The sequence below is a fragment of the Mobula hypostoma genome, chromosome 1 (genome assembly GCF_963921235.1).
Source record: "Mobula hypostoma chromosome 1, sMobHyp1.1, whole genome shotgun sequence".
NCBI lineage: Eukaryota > Metazoa > Chordata > Chondrichthyes > Myliobatiformes > Myliobatidae > Mobula > Mobula hypostoma.
In genome coordinates, this window is record NC_086097.1 from 43196553 (window position 1) to 43218159 (window position 21607).

Consider the following 21607-nt stretch of genomic DNA (forward strand, 5'->3'; position numbering starts at 1 on the left):
AAAACTAGATAATAATAGAGATCTGGAAGAGTTGTAAGGCTAGCAGGAAGGAGCTTAAGAGTGAAATTAGGAGAGCCAGAAAATGCCTTGAGAAGGCCTTGGCAAGCAGGATATTTGGAACCGGAGGAGATAGCAGAGGTACCTAGTGAGTACTTTGCTTCAGTATTCACTACAGAAAAGGATCTTGGTGATTATAGGGATGACTTGCAGTGGACTGAAAAACTTGAGCATGTCGCTATTAAGGAAGAGGATATGCAGGAGCTTTTGGAAAGCATCAAGTTGGATAAGTCACCGGGACCAGATGGGATGTACCTTAGGCTACTGTGGGAAGCGAGGGCAGAGATTGCTGAGCCTCTGGCAATGATCTTTGCATCACCAATGAAGACTGGAGATGTTCCGGAGGATTGGAGGGTTGCGGATGTTCAAGAAAGGGAGTAGAGATAGCCCAGGAAATTATAGGTCAGTGAGTCTTACTTCAGTGGTTGGTAAGTTGATGGAGAAGATCCTGAGAGGCAGGATATGAACATTTGGAGAGGCATAATATGATTAGGAATAGTCAGCATGGCTTTGTCAAAGGCAGGTCATGCCTTACGAGCCTGATTGAATTTTTTTTAGGATGTGACTAAGCACATTGATGAAGGTAGAGCCATAGATGTAGTGTATATGGATTTCAGCAAGGCATTTGATAAGGTACCTCATGCAAGGCTTAGTGAGAAAGTAAGGAGGCATGGGATCCAAGGGGACATTGCTTTGTGGATCCAGAACTGGCTTGCCCACAGAAGGCAAAGAGTGTTTGTAGATGGGTCATATTCTGCATGGAGGTCAGTGACCAATGGTGTGCCTTAGGGATCTGGGACCCCCTACTCTTCGTAATTTTTATAAATGACCTGAATGAGGAAGTGGAGGGATGGGTTAGTAAATTTGCTGATGACACAAAGGTTGGGTGTTTTGTAGATAGTGTGGAGGGCTGTCAGAGGTTACAGTGGGACATTGATAGGATGCAAAACTGAGCTGAGAAGTGGCAGATGGAGTTCAACCCAGATAAGTGTGAGGTGGTTCATTTTGGTAGGTCAAATACGATGGCAGAATATAGTATTAATGTTAAGACTCTTGGCAGTGTGAAGGATCAGAGGGATCTTGGGGTCCGAGTCCATAGGGCGCTCAAAGCTGCTATGCAGGTTGACTCTGTGGTTAGGAAGGTGCATTGGCCTTCATCAACCATGAGATTGAGTTCAAGAGCTGAGAGGTAATGTTGCAGCTCTATAGGACCCTGGTCAGACCCCACCTGGAGTTCTGTACTCAATTCTGGTCGCCTCACTACAGGAAGGATGTGGAAACCATAGAAAGGGTGCAGAGGAGATTTACAAGGATGTTGCCTGGATTGGGGAGCATGCCTTATGAGAATAGGTTGAGTGAACTTGGCCTTTTCTCCTTGGAGCGACAGGGGATGAGAGGTGACTTGATAGAGGTGTACAAGATAATGAGAGGCATTGATCGTGTGGACAGTCAGAGGCTTTTTCCCAGGGCTGAAATGGCTTAGCACGAGAGGGTATAGTTTTAAGGTGCTTAGAAGTTGGTACAGAGGAGATGTCAGGGGTAAGTTTTTTACGCAGAGAGTGATGAGTGCGTGGAATGGGCTGCTGGTGACGGTGGTGGAGGCGGAAACGTTAGGGTCTTTTAAGGGACTCCTGGATGGGTACATGGAGCTTAGAAAAATAGAGGACTATGGGTAAGCCTAGGTAGTTCTAAGGTAAGGACATGTTCAGCACAGCTTTGTGGGCCGAAGGGCCTGTATTGTGCTGTAGGTTTTCTATGTTTCTAAACATTACAAATTAGTCATATAGCATGAGAATGGGCCTTTGGCCCACGTGGTCTGTGATGACCATAAAGCAGCCATTGACTTCATTCCCACACTCATTTTATTTATTCTCACACATTCCCAGCATCGCCCCTCAGAATGCTCTGAGGCAGAAGCTGTATTGCACTTCAACATCAGAAATTGCAAACCATCAGCAGGCAGATGCAGCAAGTGGTTAGGCTGGGGAATGATATATTGACTGTTATTGCAAGAAGATAAATGTTTAGGAATAGGGAAGCATTGGTAGAATTGTACAGTGATAGGGCCATCCCTTTGTTTAAGAAGGTATTTACTGGTATTAGAGAAATTCCAAAGGAGATTCACTTGGCTAATTGCTGAGATGGAAGGAAATTGAGGATATAGGGACCTGGCATAGTACAGAGGAGTCCTGGGGCAGATCAGCCATTAATTTCTGATTCAGTGTGATGCAGCTTAAAATGGTTAAGAATCTGGGTTCTCATAACGAGCCTAGAGATGTCAGACCATTGCTGATTGTTACACCTGCAGGGAAGGGCAATAGGGGGAGAGATCCTAAATGAGTACTTTGCATTGGTATTCATCAAGGAGAATGACATGATGGACTGTGTTCATATTCTAAGACTTATTAATATTGAGGATTGGGTGTCTTGAAAAACATCAAGATGGGTAAGTCCCTTAAGTCTGATGGAATCTATCCCAGCATACTGAGGTGGCAAGGGAGGAGATTGCAGGGTGTTCAGTGGAGATCTTTATATCCTATTAAGCCACAGGTGAGGTCCTTGGAGGCTTTCGAATAGCCTTAGTTTCTTTGCTTAAGAAGGGCAGTAAGATAGTCTTGAAATTTAAAGGCTGATAAGCCTTGCAACAGTCATAGGAAAGCTATTAGACTTCCAAGGGATAAGATTTGCCAAAGTTCCCCCAAGGTTCAGTGTTGGGATCTATGTTTGTTTTATTTATTTATATATATATATAATTTATTTTGTTATATATTTTATTTGAATGTGGGTGTTCTGATCAGCAGATTTGGGGGGACATCAGACTGATTGCATTATCTTGTTTCTAATCTGAACCATGCTGTGCAGAGATATCTGCCTTTAGTCAGACTGTTAAATTTCCTCTGATTTATCTATCAAGAGTTGGGCCGACCAGGCATCGATTCAATATTCCTGTGTAGCCAGAGATGACACAGCATATACAAAGGGAACTTAAAAGTAGTTGGAAGAAAATGGAGGATACCTGGATCTTCTCTTTTTTCCCCCTCACACAAACTGATACAGCATCGATACCCGATGCAGACTGGGAGACCGCTTTGCTGAACATCTACGCTCTGTCCGCCAGAGAAAGCAGGATCTCCCACTGGCCACACATTTTAATTCCACATCCCATTCCCATTCTGACATGTCTATCCATGGCCTCCTCTACTGTAAAGATGAAGCCACACTCAGGTTGGAGGAACAACACCTTATATTCCGTCTGGGTAGCCTCCAACCTGACGGTATGAACATCGACTTCTCTAATTTCCGCTAAGGCCCCACCTCCCCCTCGTACCCCATCTGTTACTTATTTTTATGCACACATTCTTTCTCTCACTCTCCTTTTTCTCCCTCTGTCCTTCTGAATATACCTCTTGCCCATCCTCTGGGTCCCCCCCGCCTTGTCTTTCTTCCCGGTCCTCCTGTCCCATGATCCTCTCATATCCCCTTTTGCCTATCACCTGTCCAGCTCTTGGCTCTATCCCTCCCCCTCCTGTCTTCTCCTATCATTTTGGATCTCCCCCCTCCCCCTCCAACTTTCAAATCCCTTACTCACTCTTCCTTCAGTTAGGCCTGACGAAGGGTCTCGGCCTGAAACGTCGACTGCACCTCTTCCTAGAGATGCTGCCTGGCCTGCTGTGTTCACCAGCAACTTTAATGTGTGTTGCTTGAATTTCCAGCATCTGCAGAATTCCTGTTGTCAGCATCAAACTGTGTTGCTTCAGATCAATTTTTACCATTTTGCTCTTGTTAACAGTTTTCCTATGTGATTCTGCAATTCAACATACAATTTTACATATACATAGATAAGGAAATAGAAATAGTGATGTCCCTTGCCTTCATTGGGGAAAGTGACATATAATTGAAATAAACATTAAAATCCTTTCAAGCAACACCATGAATGTTATTACTAATTTTATTATTTATCTTCAGGCTTTGGCATTCTGCTTGTACAAATGATGAGGCAGAAGTGATTGTTTTTGGCGGATGTGCTAACAATTTGTTAGCTCGACAACAAGCAGTAAGTTCATTGGCAGTTTCTTTAAATGATACCCTCATTTTGCCACTTTGTACCCTTGTCTCCCAGGAAAGAAAATTAAGTTTTACTTTAACTGGAAGCTAGCATAGATGTAATTCATCATAAACATTTGTGCAACTTCATGGTAATGAGTTTCAGTTTTAGAGACCAGTTTGGATCTAAAGATAAAAAGCTTTCCTCATAATTTGATGTTAAAACACCAACAGGTTTGTCGAGACAAGCATTTTAAGTATATTACAGTAGTTTACCATCCAGTCAGTGATGGTGTAATAAAAAAATTGATTTTGTTATTTTCAAATTAAAATGTTTCATTTATAAATATGTTCTGGAAAACTGGCATGCAAGCCAGAATCTTAACCAAAATGACGTGCAAAGTTGTGTCAAGCAAGTTTGTATATTTACCCCAGCACTTTTCTCAGTCTTTGCTTCAGTGCTGCCCCTCACTGCTAACAGGTTTCATTCTGAAGGAATCTACAGGATAAATGGGAAATTGGCATTCTGGTAGTAAGGTGATCCCAACTTCAATCTTTTGGTTGCAATACACAGATGATGCTTGGAAAAATATACAAAATGCTGGAGGAACTCAACAGATTGGGCAGCATCTATGGAAATGAGTAAACAGTTGACGTTTTGGGCCAAGGACCTTCAGGAGGACTGAGAGGGAAGGGGGGAAAGGGGGAGAAGCCAGAATTGAACAATGGGGGGGGGGTGGGGAGAGGCTGGTGGGTTATGCCTGTATACTTTGAGGCTAAGCTGTAAGTCTTCATTGATTGATTCACGAAGGCAAACAAGATATTGAATTCTAAGACTTTGTTTTTACCTTCTAAATCATCATTTTTTTTTTGCAGGCTCATAGTAATGACATCCTGATCTTCTCAGTACAACCAAAGTCTCTTGTCAGGTAGGAGAATGATCTTGTCAGGTAAGGGAATGATCTTGTCAAGCTAAACAGCTTTGAAGGGCTTCTGAGTCTGACAGAATCTTCTACTTTCACCTTTGGGTACATTCAATGTATGAGGGAGCTAGTTCATTCCAGTTTGGAGTGGAACTGGACAAGAAAATGCAGATGAAGTTTAGTTACTAAAATGGCCAATGCTATGGCTCATTTGGGAGTTTTTTTTGCCAGGATAAAATGTTAATTTTTATTTGCATCCATTTCCTTAAACTGACTAAAAATGCAAATGGAACAGGTGTCTCACACAGAAGAAAATAGAAGCAAAGTTAAGCCACTTGGCTGCTGAAGCCTGGCACATGATTCAGTATGATGGCCAATCTGTCCCAGTGTTAAATGCCTCAATTTCCTGACCACTTTTTTTTTGAAAAAAAGTTATCTGCCCCCCTCTTTAAATATTTAAAAAATTCTAGTCTCTACAACCCTCTCTGACAGAATTCCACATATTCATCACGCTGTGTGAGAAGTCTCAGTTTTAAATGACAGCTGCTTTACTTTGTAAAAATACTTCCTCCCACCAGTGGAAAATTATCAAACTTGCTATGTAACACCCTCTCTTAGAACATTATAGCAGAGTTTAGCCCTTCGGCTCATGATGTTATGCTGACCTTTTAACCAACTTTGTTTTATCTAACCCTTCCCTCTTACATAACCATTCATTATTCTATGATCCATGTTCTATTTTAAGTTTCTGAAATGCCCCAATGTGTTTGACTCTGCCACCACTCCTGGAAGGATGTTCCATGCACGCAGCAGTGTGTGCGCCTGTCCGTCCGTCCATCCCCCTCCCCCCCCATATTAGTCATCTCCACTCTGGGAATGCAGTCTTCATCCATTTAAAAATTACCTTTTTGTTTCCTCCTTCCAGAGTGCAATGATCCCTTCACATTTTCTTATACAAAATTCCATTTGCCAAGTCTGTGCCCATTCACGTAACCCACCTGTACCGTTGTAGGGTGCAAATATCGCCCTTACAGTATACTCTTATTCCAATTTTTGCGTCATCTGCAACCTTGGATACTTTACACTCTCTTCTCTCCTCCATATCATTATTATTGACAAGGATAGGCCAAGGGGGACCAAGGATTGATGCGTGTGCCACTCCTTGTTGGATTTCTCCAATCTGAAAAAGACGTACTTACTCTGACTGTCTTCTGTGCAGTAACTAGTTTTTAATCTATGATAACACACTTGCAAATTTCTGTAAATGAAAATACACTGCATTTCCAGATGTCTTTTTGTTCCATCCTTAAAGTACTTCAGCAAATCTGTTAAAGATAATAGAAACATAGAAAACCTACAGCACAATACAGGCCCTTCGGCCCACAAAGTTGTGCCGAATGTGTCCCTACCTTAGAAATTACTAGGGTTACCCGTTTTTGTAAGCTTCATGTACCTATCCAAAAGTCTCTTAAAAGACCCTATCGTGTCTGCCTCCATCACTGTTGCTGGCAGCCCATTCCATGCACTCACCACTCTGTGTGTAAAAAACACACACACACACACACACACACACACACACACACACACACACACACACACACACACACACACACACACACACACACACACACCAGAACTTGCCCCTGACATCTCCTCTGCACCTACACACACACACACACACACACACACACACACACACACACACACACCAGAACTTGCCCCTGACATCTCCTCTGCACCTACATCCAAGCACCTTAAACCTGTGCCCTCTTGTGGCAGCCATTGCAGCCCTGGGAAAAAGCCTCTGACTATCCACACGATCAATGCCTCTCATCATCTTCTACATCTCTGTCAGGTCACCTTTCATCCTCTGTCGCTCCAAGGAGAAAAGGCTGAGTTCACTCGATCTGTCTTCATAAGGCATGCTCCTCAATCCAGGCAACATCCTTCTCTGCACCCTTTCTATGGTTTCCACATCCTTCCTGTAGTGAGGTGACCAGAACTGAGCACAGTACTCCAAGTGGGGTCTGACCAGAGTCCTATATAGCTGCAACATTACCTCTCAGCTCTTAAACTCGATCCCACGATTGATGAAGGCTGATGCACCGTACGCCTTCTTAACTACAGAGTCAACCTGCACAGCTGCTTTGAGCGTCCTATGGACTCAGACCCCAAGATCCCTCTGATCCCCCACACTGCCAAGAGTCTTACTATTGATACTATATTCTGCCATCATATTTGACCTACCAAAATGAACCACTTCACACTTATCTGGGTTGAACGCCATCTGCCACTTCTCAGCCCAGTTTTGCATCCTATTAATGCCCTGCTGTAACCTCTGACAGCCCTCCGCACTATCCACAACACCCCCAACCTTTGTGCCATCAGAAAACTTACTAACCCATCCCTCCACTTCCTCATCCAGGTCATTTATAAAAGTCATGAAGAGTAAGGGTCCCAGAACAGATCCCTGAGGCACACCACTGGTCACCAACCTCCATGCAGAATATGACCTGTCTACAACCACTCTTTGCCTTCTGTGGGCAAGCCATTTCTGGATCCACAAAGCAATGTCCCCTTATATCCCATGCCTGCTTACTTTCTCAATAAGCCTTGCATGGGGTACCTTATCAAATGCCTTGCTGAAATCCATATATGCTACATCTACTGCTATTCATCAATGTGTTTAGTCACATTCTCAAAAAATTCAATCAGGCTTGTAAGGCATGACCTGCCATTGACAAAGCCATGCTGACTATTCCTAATCATATTATACCTCACCAAATGTTCATAAATCCTGCCTCTCAGGATCTTCTCCATCAACTTACCAACCACTTAAGTAAGACTCACTGGTCTATAATTTCCTGGGCTATCTCTACTCCATTTCTTGAATAAGTGAACAACATCCGCAACCCTTCAATCCTCCGGAACCTCTCCCGTCCCCATTGATGATGCAAAGATCATTGCCAGAGGCTCAGCAATCTCCTCCCTCGCCTCCCACAGTAACCTGGGGTACATCTCATCTGGTCCCGGCAACTTGTCCAACTTGATGCTTTCCAAAAGCTCCAACACATCCTCTTTCTTAGTATCTATATGCTCAAGCTTTTCAGTCTGCTGCAAGTCATCACTGCAATCACCAAGATCCTTTTCCATGGTGAATACTAAAATATTCATTAAGTACCTCTGCTATTTCCTCCGGTTCCATATACACTTTCCCACTGTCACACTTGATAGGTCCTAATCTTTCACGTCTTATCCTCTTGCTCTTCACATACTTGTAGAATGCCTTGGGGTTTTCCTTAATCCTGCCTGCCAAGGCCTTCTCATGGCCCCTTCTGGCTCTGCTAATTTCCTCCTTAAGCTCCTGCTCCTTCCTGTTAGCCTTATAATCTTATAGATTTTTAATATTACCTAGCACTCTGAACCTTTCGTAAGCTTTTCTTCTTGACTAGATTTACTACAGCCTTTGTACACCACGGTTCCTGTACCCTACCATAACTTCCCTGTCTCACTGGAACGTACCTATGCAGAACTCCACACAAATATCCCCTAAACATTTGCCACATTTCTTCCATACCTTTCCCTGAGAACATCTGTTCCCAATTTAAGCTTCCAAGTTCCTGCCTGATAGCTGCATAATTCCCCTTACTCCAGGTAAATGCTTTTCTAACTTGTCTGTTCCTATCGCTCTCCAATGCTATTGTAAAGGAGATAGAATTATGATCACTCTCTCCAAAATGCTCTCCCACTGAGAGACCTGAGACCTGACCAGGTTCATTTCCCAATGCCAGGTCAAGTACAGTCTCTCCTCTTGTAGGCCTTTCTACATATTGTGTCAGGAAACCTTCCTGAGCACACCTAACAAACTCCACCCCATTGAAACCCCTCACTCTAGGGAGATGCCAATTGATATTTGGGAAATTAAGATCTCCCACCACAACAACCCTGTTGTTATTACACCTTTCCAGAATCTGTCTTACTATCTGCTCCTCGATATCGCTGTTATTATTGGGTGGCCTGTAAAAAAAACACCCAGTGGAGTTATTGACCCCTTCCTGTTCTTAACCTCCACCCACAGAGACTCCATAGAAAATCTCTCCATGACTTCCTCCTTTTCTGCAGCCGTGACACTATCTCTGATCGACACTGCCATGCCCCCACCTTTTTTACCTCCCTCCCTGTCCTTCCTGAAACATCTAAAACCCGGCACTTGAAGTAACCATTCCTGTCCCTGAGCCATCCAAGTCTCTGTAATGGCCACATCATAGCTCCAAGTACTGATCCACACTCTAAGCTCATCTGCTTTGTTCACAATACTCCTTGCATTAAAATAGACACATCTCAAACAGTCCATCTGAGCGCGTCCCTTCTCTATCACCTGCCGATCCGCCCTCACACAGTCTCCAAGTTTTCTCTATTTGTGAGCCAACCACCTCTTCCCCAGTCTCTTCAGTTCGGTTCCCACCCAACAATTCTAGTTTAAACTCTCCCCAGTAGCCTTAGCAAACCTCCCCGCCAGGAAATTGGTCCCCCTGGGATTCAAGTGCAACCCGTCCTTTTTGTACAAGTCACACCTGCCCCAAAAGAGGTCCCAGTGATCCAGAAATCTGAATCCCTGCCCCCTGCTCCAATCCCTCAGCCACACATTAATCTTCCACCTCATTCTATTCCTGTACTCACTGTCACGTGGCAGTTTATATCTTTCATAAAAGCGTGTTGACTTGGTTTCATTGCATCAAGCTTTTCTAAATGATTTGCTATGTTACTTGATTATGATGATAAATTAACTGGCTTATTGTTTCCCACACTTCACCAACCTTCCTCTTAAACAAGAGGATCAAACTCGCAACTTTCCTGTAGTTACCAGTGAGATTTGGAAAAAATTCAACCAATGAAATGACGCTACGATCTCCGCAGTCACCACCTCTTTAAAAACCTTTATATGCAGATCATTGATGGCTCACAAAACCATCAATTCTATCATCTAGATCATCGACGTCTGCCTTTAATCTGATTAGGTCTTTAGATTTTCCAATATTTTGTCATTTGCAATAGGGATTATTACAGCTCCTTCCTTCCTATTTGAAACTAGTGCATTGGTTAACTTTGAGATGATAGTAGTGTCCTCTGCAGTGAAGACTGATGATTTAAGTTATCTGCCATTTACTTGTTTACTGTTATTAATTCCCCAGTCTTGCTGTCCAGGAGTCCCACACTTAGCTACCCTCTTCTACAAATAAATACTTTGGAAATCTATATCCTTAAAAGTTGAACCTTTCAATGGAAGAGGGCTTCTGCTAAAGAAACCATGCTGATTTAAAAACTGTGCTGATTAATCACACAAGTATATCAGGAAAAGAATGTTAAATATATTAATGAGACTAGCAACTGCTGAAAACAGTGAATACCCAAATGTCTGTTCACTGTATGGATTCACCTGGACTGTTTCAGCTTGAGGGAAGATGGATCAACTGCAACCCTTGTATCTGTTCAGTGATAATGTGAAACTGTATCCAGCATTATTTATTCTTACAAATTACACAACATGTTTTAAAAAAAAACACCTTGTGGTTTTGTTAGTATTTGTGGTTCATTCTTGGAGAAATTATTGTATACATTTTGAATTAATAAATGGTTTTATTTTGTTGCATTTTTTCCTCTTTAGACTTTGCCTAGAGGCAGTGATCCACTATAAAGAAATGCTTGCCAATATATGGGACTGTCTTCCAAAGCATCTTCTTCTTAATATCAATCAACGAGCTGGAAGCAGCAACACATCTGGATCATGAGTTCTGCCAATATAATTCCCACCTTAAATCATTATAGTGTGATTTTAGTTATTCTTTGTTCTAGCAGTGCAAAAGATGACTTGCTGGGGGTCAAAGAATCATGTTTTTTTTATTGGTACCTGTTTTTGTAGGTAGTTATTGACATTTCCAAATGTTTTAATATGCTTGTGCATAAATAAATCTTAAATTTATTGTTTTTTTGTTTTGAATAAATGTCAAGCAAAAGGAAAATGGTTTACTTTGTGCTATCAGAGCAAACGTTTATGCATTCAAAAACCTTCAACTATAAAGTATGATTACATATTTGGTCTTTTCCCTCAAGAGAGGAATTCTATCTCATTGCCATTCAGCTCTTATTTAAAAAATGGATTTTTCTTAATTAGAAAAAAAAACCTTGGACATTTACATAGCACATCAGAATCTGTGATTCAGCCTAAACTGGATAGGTGCTTTGCTGGCAAGGCCAACAGTTATTGCCCATTCCCTCGAGAAGATGTGAGCTACTATCAAAGTTACAGACTTAAAGCGTAAAAATGCTTTCACAAGTGATGGTAAATTTAAGACATTTAGCTTTTTAACCTTGTGATCACTGAAGACATAATGGCTGTGTGATACAGTGGATAACTTTCTCATGGTATTCTCCCAACAGACTTGCCAATCAAACAAGTTGATTTGTCTTAGATGGTGCATGTATTGTGCTGCTCTCACCAACAACTTCCTAATACTGTTCAATAAATGCTGCTGAGCTTATTTTTTGCTTTTTACATAGTAAAAAGTGTCTCTCTGTTGAATACCAAGCCTGCAGTATTAAAGTGGTAGATTAATTTAAACTTTAAATTTGCATCCCAATTCTATTTCAAGTCAGTTGACCAATGATGACCTTTATTTGAACTTTCAAGTTGAACCATATTTTGCCATTGTAATGCTGGCAAAACTGTGAATGCATGCTCTGTTACATGGGGATTCAAGGGTACTTACAGCTATTGAGTGTATCTCAATAGGACATCGTTTTTACTCTTCCATTGTCTAATTAAGTGAATTATAAATTTCACGTACTTACAAAATAGACTTCCTGTATATTAAAGTTGGAGAAGGCTGCAACCATAACAGCTGACATGCTGAGTATTTCCAGTAATGTTATTTCAGATTTCTGTAGTTTTTGTTTTTTGAGTCACTGCATAATGTTGAATTATAGGATAGAAATTATAACTACTACTTAGCAAATTCCTTAACTTTTACAAAATGCAAATAGTACGTAAGGACTATACTTCCCTTAAATTGTGAAATATTCAAGTAATTTAAATATTTTCTATTCAATTCCTTCCTTATCAGTATGATTAAACCTTTCGGTATTCAAAAATAAAATTTGTTTTATTTTCCTGTTTTACTATCTGAGAAATGTTTGTGATTGGGTGCTTAATTACAATTAGTTCAGTACGCCAGGGTTCACCTTGACTACTGAGATAGCAGATCACAATAATGGAGGAGCCCCACACCACAGGTTTTTTTGGGCAGTTCTCCTTCAAGGTCAGCAGTGCAAAAGAAATTCTGGTCTACGTTTGGTGAGTTTATATAATTTTCTGTAGCCTGTAGAAATGGCATCACTATAACAATGCACAAGTATATTATCTGCTTCAGTAATTAAGATAACTTCAGGCAACATAAGTGGCTTTTTAATCAACCACACCCAATGACAAGCACTTAATGTAATTTTTTTATTAAAACCCCTCCACACTTTCAAAAATTGCTTTTGACTTGTAGTTCATTCATAAACAAAAGGCTCTGATGACCATACAACAACAAGTGGCTGATATTTCACAGAGAGGCTCCTGGATAAGTGGCTGTTTGATAATAGCTTTTATTTTGAAATTTACAGTATCAAATTAAGTTCCATTCAGTTATAATTTAATAAATTTCTTGTAAAGTAACTGTCAAGTGTTTTTATAACCAGATATGTAATACTTTCCTGGACCGTCCTCAGAGCACATCTTAATTCAAGGAAATTCTAGGTGTTTATTTCCGCTTGTTTGCTAATAAATTAGGGGCTGAGACTTTCACCTTTCCGGGAATGTTCCTTGACAAGTCAGTTTCCTAAGTGTGTATATATAAAAAAAAAAGCACTTAGCTGATAGCATATTCATTCATAGTACAAAAAAAATTAACTTTTCCAATACTTTTGAACTCTGTGGTACCATTGGAATATTAAACTTATGCATGATTTTGAAATGAATTGCTGCTTGTTCCCTTTTGAAACTGGAGTAGAACCATGTACACTTGAACATTAGGAGTAAAAATAGTTAAGGTAAAGACCAACTTTGATCCTTCAATTAAACAAAATATATACATCTGGGATTTTATAATAAAATCAGAACTTATTGAGCTTTAATTCTGCTACATTAAGTTGGCAGCATGTATGCCTTCATCAAGTTCAGTCTATTTGTTAAAATATCATGCATTTCAGAACATACAGATCCTTGATTAATTTTATAGGTGCCACATGATTTATAATCAGTGATTTTATAGTTAACTAAAAACACTCATCTGCAGTAAACAAATGTTTCATAAATTTGTGCATAAAAAACAAAAATAAATTACCTTCACACTTCGTAATAGATCTTTTTCCCGTTGCAAGGCTTCTTTAGAATGCAGGAAATTGTGCAAGGCAGTTTTGGCCGCTAAAGAACAAAAATCAAATGTTGGCTATTTGAAGCTAATTTCTGGAGAAAACAATATCAATAGCTTTACAAACCTTTCCCTTTCTTCTGTGTGCCTGGAGTGAGTTTTACCTTGTACCTAAAGTAGAAAAGTACAGAAAAAATACTTTTTAGTATGGGCTTCAAATAAATGCCTTATGTTTTGAGTATTTGAACTTAGTCCCAAAATCTGAAAGAAGCATCAAAACAGTACAAAGACTGCAGCTGAAAAAGTGTAATTGAGAATAACAACTGCAACCATTAGATTGACTAGAGTACAAGTTAGAGATACTGTTTTCTGTCACCAAATTCTGTTGTGTTTTTTAAGCCTTTTTTTCCATTTCATTGCAAGTTGGTACTCGAGTTGGATCTTGCCTTTCTCCCTTTCAGCCATGAGAGCTGTTACCAGATTTCTGACAAGGCCACCACTAAATCTGTTATAGATAAAGTACCAGCTTAATTCTTGCCTTCCTTGCTTCCTCCGTGCAAGTGTGAATTACCACCACTAGGACACCCTGAGCTGCTTTTTTCATTTCGGCTTTTCCTACTAAATGTTCCCCTTCAATGATTGTGCCTAAGCCAATTTCATAATCGGCCATTTCCCTATTTAGTCAGGCATTACAGAACCATTAACCACCTACCTACATGAATTCCATTTTCTTTTTAATTATATTCATCACCCATTTGATGAATGGTAATTTACAATGGCCAATTAACCAACCAACCCTTGTGTCATTTGGACCTGAAGCACCTGTGCAGCAACTCACACAGTCACAGAATGTGTAATTTCCATACAGCAGGAGATGCCAAGATTGAAGCTGGATCTTCTGGTTCAAAGATGAGAATGAACCAATTAGTGAACAACAATTAATTTAATTACTGACTTTATATTCCTAACTTTCACCATTTGGATCTCTGACAATTGAATAAAGCTCTTAAGATATAAAACTCACTTGTAGTTGGTCATGGCAGTGTAGGGAGCACAGTATGGAATGGAAAACAGCAACACATCATCAGGGTGAGGTTGGCCAGTCAATGAATTCAGCAAATTCTCACTCTCCTAAATGATAAACATTTATGAAACAATTATTTCAATTTTTGCAGGTAACTTTACAAATCTGATATGCAATTTGTTCTGACCTTTGCATTGTTCGCACAGCTATTTTACACGTGATTTTGGAAGTATAACATTGACAGCAAAAACATAATATTTCTGATTGCTGTTGGAGGAATGTGAACATAAGGATGTCAAAGGAATAAATAATAGGATTATTTATTCCTTTGACATCCTGATTATATCAGAAAGGCAAAAAGCAAGACAAGACCATTCATCCCATCAACACAGCTCTAGGCACCATATCACTATCTACTTTCCACTCTCTAATGAGAAGAAACTTCCACTTGATAAAAATCTAACAGTGTGTTAATAACCCTCAAGTATCCTCAGTGGATGTTAATGCAATGTCCTTTTATGAATTCTGATTCTATTGACTTCTTTAGGGATGCAAACAGAAACAGGTGAATTGATTATGGGGAGCAAGGACATGGCAGACCAATTGAATAATTACTTTGGTTCTGTCTTCACTAAGGAGGACATAAATAATCTTCCAGAAATAGTAAGGGACAGAGGGTCCAGTGAGATGGAGGAACTGAGTGAAATACATGTTAGTAGGGAAGTGGTGTTAGGTAAATTGAAGGGATTGAAGGCAGATAAATCCCCAGGGCCAGATGGTCTGCATCCCAGAGTGCTTAAGGAAGTGGCCCAAGAAATAGTGGATGCATTAGTGATAATTTTTCAAAACTCGTTAGATTCTGGACTAGTTCCTGAGGATTGGAGGGTGGCTAATGTAACCCCACTTTTTAAAAAAGGAGGGAGAGAGAAACCGGGGAATTATAGGCCGGTTAGCCTAACGTCGGTGGTGGGGAAACTGCTGGAGTCAGTTATCAAGGATGTGATAACAGCACATTTGGAAAGCGGTGAAATGATCGGACAAAGTCAGCATGGATTTGTGAAAGGAAAATCATGTCTGACGAATCTCATAGAATTTTTTGAGGATGTAACTAGTAGAGTGGATAGGGGAGAACCAGTGGATGTGGTATATTTGGATTTTCAAAAGGCTTTTGACAAGGTCCCACACAGGAGATTAGTGTGCAAACTTAAAGCACATGGTATTGGGGGTAAGGTATTGGTGTGGGTGGAGAATTGGTTAGCAGACAGGAAGCAAAGAGTGGGAATAAACGGGACCTTTTCAGAATGGCAGGCGGTGACTAGTGGGGTACCGCAAGGCTCAGTGCTGGGACCCCAGTTGTTTACAATATATATTAATGACTTGGATGAGGGAATTAAATGCAGCATCTCCAAGTTTGCGGATGACACGAAGCTGGGTGGCAGTGTTAGCAGTGAGGAGGATGCTAAGAGGATGCAGGGTGACTTGGATAGGTTGGGTGAGTGGGCAAACTCATGGCAGATGCAATTTAATGTGGATAAATGTGAAGTTATCCACTTTGGTGGCAAAAATAGGAAAACAGATTATTATCTGAATGGTGGCCGATTAGGAAAAGGGGAGGTGCAACGAGACCTGGGTGTCATTATACACCAGTCATTGAAAGTGGGCATGCAGGTACAGCAGGCGGTGAAAAAGGCGAACGGTATGCTGGCATTTATAGCGAGAGGATTCGAGTACAGGAGCAGGGAGGTACTACTGCAGTTGTACAAGGCCTTGGTGAGACCACACCTGGAGTATTGTGTGCAGTTTTGGTCCCCTAATCTGAGGAAAGACATCCTTGCCATAGAGGGAGTACAAAGAAGGTTCACCAGATTGATTCCTGGGATGGCAGGTCTTTCATATGAAGAAAGACTGGATGAACTGGGCTTGTACTCGTTGGAATTTAGAAGATTGAGGGGGGATCTGATTGAAACGTATAAGATCCTAAAGGGATTGGACAGGCTAGATGCGGGAAGATTGTTCCCGATGTTGGGGAGGTCTAGAACGAGGGGTCACAGTTTGAGGATAGAGGGGAAGCCTTTTAGGACCGAGGTTAGGAAAAACTTCTTCACACAGAGAGTGGTGAATCTGTGGAATTCTCTGCCACAGCAAACTGTTGAGGCCAGTTCATTAGCTATGTTTAAAAGGAAGTTAGATATGGCCCTTGTGGCTACAGGGGTCACGGGGTATGGAGGGAAGGCTGGGTTCTGAGTTGGATGATCAGCCATGATCATAATAAATGGCGGTGCAGGCTCGAAGGGCCGAATGGCCTACTCCTGCACCTATTTTCTATGTTTCTATGTTTCTATTTACATTTTGAAATATAGGCCAGCATTCAAAGCTCTAAGCAGCATCAACAGAACTTTTGTTTATGTAGTAGCTTTGATCTTAATGAAAGTTCCACCAGTGTTTCACAGAAGTGTGATCAATTAAAAACATTCTAAATCAGTTGAAGAGACATCTAAGCAAATAGCTAAAAGCTTTGGACGAAAGAGTCCTGCCAAAAGGTTTTAGCCCGAAATGTTGACTGTACATTTTTCCATCGATATTGCCTGGCTTGCTGAATTCCTCCAGCACTTTGTGTGTGTTGCTTGGATTTCCAGTATCTGCAGATTTTCTCTTGTTTGGGACAAAGGAGTTGTTTGTTTAAGAAGCCATAAAGGAGGAAAGTTAATTTTCTATCTTAATAGTTGCACTCTCTCAGACCCACAAACACTTCCCTAATCTATAACCATCATGAACCCCAATGATCATAGCCCTGACCACATCCAAAACTCATCCTAATCCTCATCCCCCAGCTCAGTTATGATGACCCTCATTCCTTACTTTCCCAGTGATCACAAATTGAACCCTCACATCCTGAGTGATCTTTATTTGAATTCTGCCCCCATTTCCACAGCTTCCAGTTGCTCCCCAATACTGAACCAACCCAACTTTTTGAGGATGTAACTAGTAGAGTGGATAGGGGAGAACCAGTGGATGTGGTATTTTTGGATTTTCAAAAGGCTTTTGACAAGGTCCCACACAGGAGATTAGTGCGCAAACTTAAAGCACACGGTATTGGGGGTATGGTATTGATGTGGATAGAGAAATTGGTTGGCAGACAGGAAGCAAGGAGTTGGAATAAACGGGACCTTTTCAGAATGGCACGCAGTGACTAGTGGGGTACCGCAAGGCTCAGTGCTGGGACCCCAGTTCTTTACAATATATATTAATGATTTAGACGAGGGAATTAAATGCAGCATCTCCAAGTTTGCGGATGACATGAAGCTGGGCGGCAGTGTTAGCTGTGAGGAGGATGCTAAGAGGATGCAGGGTGACTTGGATAGGTTAGGTGAGTGGGCAAATTCATGGCAGATGCAATTTAACGTGGATAAATGTGAGGTTATCCACTTTGATAGCAAGAACAGGAGAACAGATTATTATCTGAATGCTGGCCGATTAAGGGGAGGTGCAACGAAACCTGGGTGTCATTGTAAACCAGTCATTGAAAGTGGGCATGCAGGTACAGCAGGCGGTGAGAAAGGCGAATGGTATGTTGGCATTCATAGCAAGAGGATTCGAGTACAGGAGCAGGGAGGTACTACTGCAGTTGTACAAGGCCTTGGTGAGACCACAACTGGAGTATTGTGTGCAGTTTTGGTCCCCCAATCTGAGGAAAGACATTCTTGCCATAGAGGGAGTACAAAGAAGGTTCACCAGATTGATTCCTGGGATGGCAGGACTTTCATATGAAGAAAGACTGGATCGACTAGGCTTATACTCGCTGGAATTTAGAAGATTGAAGGGGGATTTTACTGAAACGTATAAAATTCTAAAGGGATTGGACAGGCTAGATGCAGGAAGATTGTTCCCGATGTTGGGGAAGTCCAGAATGAGGAGTCACAGTTTAAGGGTAAAGGGGAAGCCTTTTAGGACCGAGATGAGGAAAAACTTCTTCACACAGAGAGTGGTGAATCTGTGAAATTCTCTGCCACAGGAAACAGTTGAGGCCAGTTCATTGGCTATATTTAAGAGGGAGTTAGATATGGCCCTTGTGACTAAAGGGATCAGGGGTTATAGAGAGAAAGCAGGTACAGGGTTCCGAGTTGGATGATCAGCCATGATCGTACTGAATGGTGGTGCAGGCTCGAAGGGCCGAATGGCCTACTCCTGCACCTATTTTCTATGTTTCTATTCACATTCCTCCACTATTTCCATGAATAACCTGATCTTTACCTCAAGAACACATTCTTCCAAATCAGATCTGCTCCCTAATGCTCCCTTCATCCCAATTTTGGCTAGTGTGTCACATACCTCAAATCTCAGGTAAAGACTGAACATCTTTGTAATCCTTCCAATTATCTCTTGATTTTCTTTGTCACTTCATAACACCCTTCACATTCTCCCACATTTTAGAGTTTGCAGTAACTTTGTACTCAGTTTTCAGCCAAACAACCGTTTTCTGTCCATGTGATTTAATGGGCTTAATTTCATCAAAGAGCCTATTTAAAACTGAAGCATAATGTCCAATTTCTTTTGTATTTAAAAATAATTATGCAGTTAGTGATAAACAGCTCGGCATGGATGTGATTGACTGAAAGGCTTGTTTCTGTGCTATACAACTCCATAACAGCAGGTCAGAAGCCAGGTACCCTATGGTGAGTAACCTGCTACTGACTTCTCAGTGCTTGTTCACCAGTCTATACAGGCATAAGGGAAGAGAATAATGGAATACACCATGTGCCTGGATGAATGCAACTCCAATGGTACAACCAGAAAGCACTCGTCTAAAGTAATCCATGCACCTGTTCTAATACGTTAAACATTCTCTACCACCAGAGCTCTGAGGCTGCATTCCGTGCAACTTGCAAATGCACTGAACTGCTTGATAAGACTTCCTCTTGGCATGATGGTGACAAACATGGGCTGCCTCAGATACCCATGATCTTTATCATCTTAAGGTTAAAGGCAGTAGTTGTCAGGGAACACTGCCTAACATTGGCCCAACTCAAACAACACTTCCATTGTCATTGGGCCTAAATACTAGATCTATTTTTACCCAACATTTATTATCTCTCATTCAAATCTATATTGATTCCCTTAATAATTAAAAAATCATCTTGACCTTAAGTATAAACAAGGATTCTGCCCGCACAGCACTCAATGCAGGGAGCTCCATAGACTTGGAACCCTCAATCTTCCTCATCTCAGCATTAAATGTGGGTACCCTCTTCTGTATTCTGGGAAAATGTCTTCCAGTTCTGGACTTATCCATGAGAGGAAACATCTTTTCAGTATAATGTTACATGGGTCCATAAGAATTTTATTAACGGTATATAAGGTATGTGGTTACATAAAAGCAGATCACAGGTTCCGCATGACTTAATTGACAGATGAAACACTCATTAACGGCATTGTTTTTGCACGTTAACTTTCTTTCAACCACCCGCCTCCACTAACTTTTTTAAGAACTTATTAATGAATGTCCTACCTCAGATGCCTGCAAATCTTGCTCGGGTTCCTCCTGGTTCCAAGTGATAATAAAATAATATAAATATTAATAGAATACACTTATTACCAAGTGAATGTACAAGCTACCAAATAAAACTACTTGGAACCAAAACTCAGAGACGACTGTGCTTTACCTCTTGTTGATCTTCTGCCGGAGTCCCCTCCAGAGTCATTTCTGCCATATGATGTGTCACAGTCTCTAGAGCATGTGCTTTGCTTTGGATATTACCTGCTTCTTTCAAAGTTTGCTTTTTCTCCTGTTTTTTAGGCAGTTCTTTTGTTTTCCCTTTTTTCCCTTTCCTAGCCTTTTCCTCTTTACTTGGTCCTGCTGACTGAATCCACATAACATAAATTAAAATTTGAGCATTAAATTTAAAAACAATCTGCTTTTTCCATTGATGCAAATTTATCCTTACCCCAAGTAATTTCATCATTAATTCACGATCCTCCTCATCCTGATCTTTATATTTTTCTTTAATTTTCTTCAGTTTAGCCTTAATTTTGCAAAACAAAGTAATAACATTAAGACAGCAGGAATGCATGACACTAACCAATTACATCTTCAATGGACTAATATTAGCAAAATTTACACCGAGCAGAATGATTTACATTGTCTCTATATACACCTTTAATTATGTTTTTCAGGTATTGTGCTTAACGCCGGTGCTGAAGCAGGTCACATTTCGCAAAATTAAGTTTAAAGTAATGCTCCCTTTGCCCTTCCCTACTGTACTTCAGCACAACCAAGGTGTGGCTTTTCAGAATGAGATTTAAGGCCAGAGGATCCATGTCACTATGAATATTTGTGGAAAAATTATTATAGAATATTACAAATCACTAAATAGGAATTATTTAAAGCAAGGCCTTTAAACATTTTACCCTTTACCTTTTGTCCCCTCTTCAGTGGCTGTTGGGAAGATGATTTTTTAGTATCCTGGTCTTCCACAGATGTTTTGCTGGATTCAGGTTGAATTGTTTGTTCTAAGCTTTCATTTTCACTCCTCTTCTTCTTTTTCAGTTCTCTGGAACACAAAAAAAAATTAGTCTTTCTGCACCAGGAAGCATAAATTTGTAAGCTGCACGTTGATTAAATCGCATCCCTTGTCCTATAACTGTTCCCTCTGGGGAAACCCTGATCTACCCCCTTTCTTCCCGGCACCTTCCCAATACCCAAAGGAGATGCATCACCTTTTCTTTTATCTTCACCCTTCCCTTTGTATGGGATTCCAAATATTCTTTCAGTTGTATTTCTTAAAATTTAGTAATTCAATGCTCACAGTGTAATCTCTACGAGGGAGAAAGGGTAACCACTTTGCAGAGCATGTCATATTCTATCTGCAAGCATGACTCCAAGCTCTCAGTTGCCACTTACTTCCCATATTACTATGCTATTCAGATGAAGCCCAATGGAATTTGAACAATGGCACCACAGAAGTGTAGCGGTTAGCATGATGCTATTACAGTTCAGTGCATCAGAGTTCAACTCCAGCATCCCGTAAACAAGTTTGTATATTCCTTCCTCCCGCAGTCCAAAAACATAGCAGTTAGTAGGTGAATTAGTCATTGTAAATTGCCCCATGATTAGGCTACAGTTAAATCGGTGGGTTGCTGGCTGCGTAGCT

General features: G+C 40.9%; 2 protein-coding genes across 3 annotated transcripts in view; one reads left to right on the forward strand and one right to left on the reverse strand.

The window, feature by feature from the left end:
- klhdc2 (kelch domain containing 2) overlaps positions 1-10827 on the forward strand; it is a 45982-nt gene extending 35155 nt beyond the window's left edge. Inside the window, exons 12-14 of one of the 2 annotated variants that reach the window (XM_063047243.1) lie at positions 4024-4111; positions 4978-5051; positions 10690-10827. In XM_063047243.1, the coding sequence (XP_062903313.1) occupies positions 4024-4111; positions 4978-5034 (145 nt within the window). In that variant the 3' untranslated portion in view covers positions 5035-5051; positions 10690-10827. The remainder of the gene's footprint in view (positions 1-4023; positions 4112-4977; positions 5052-10689) is intronic. The other variant, XM_063047235.1, reaches the window with a different exon arrangement.
- Positions 10828-12766: 1939 nt separating this feature from the next.
- The window catches only part of LOC134345887 (ribosome quality control complex subunit NEMF-like), a 68469-nt gene continuing 59628 nt past the window's right edge, over positions 12767-21607 (reverse strand). The window contains exons 26-33 of the mRNA XM_063047220.1: positions 20872-21007; positions 20402-20479; positions 20120-20317; positions 19966-19998; positions 14460-14566; positions 13563-13606; positions 13409-13488; positions 12767-12904 (exon numbers count right to left, since the gene is read on the reverse strand). Coding sequence (XP_062903290.1) covers positions 12827-12904; positions 13409-13488; positions 13563-13606; positions 14460-14566; positions 19966-19998; positions 20120-20317; positions 20402-20479; positions 20872-21007 — 754 coding nt within the window. The 3' untranslated portion in view covers positions 12767-12826. The remainder of the gene's footprint in view (positions 12905-13408; positions 13489-13562; positions 13607-14459; positions 14567-19965; positions 19999-20119; positions 20318-20401; positions 20480-20871; positions 21008-21607) is intronic.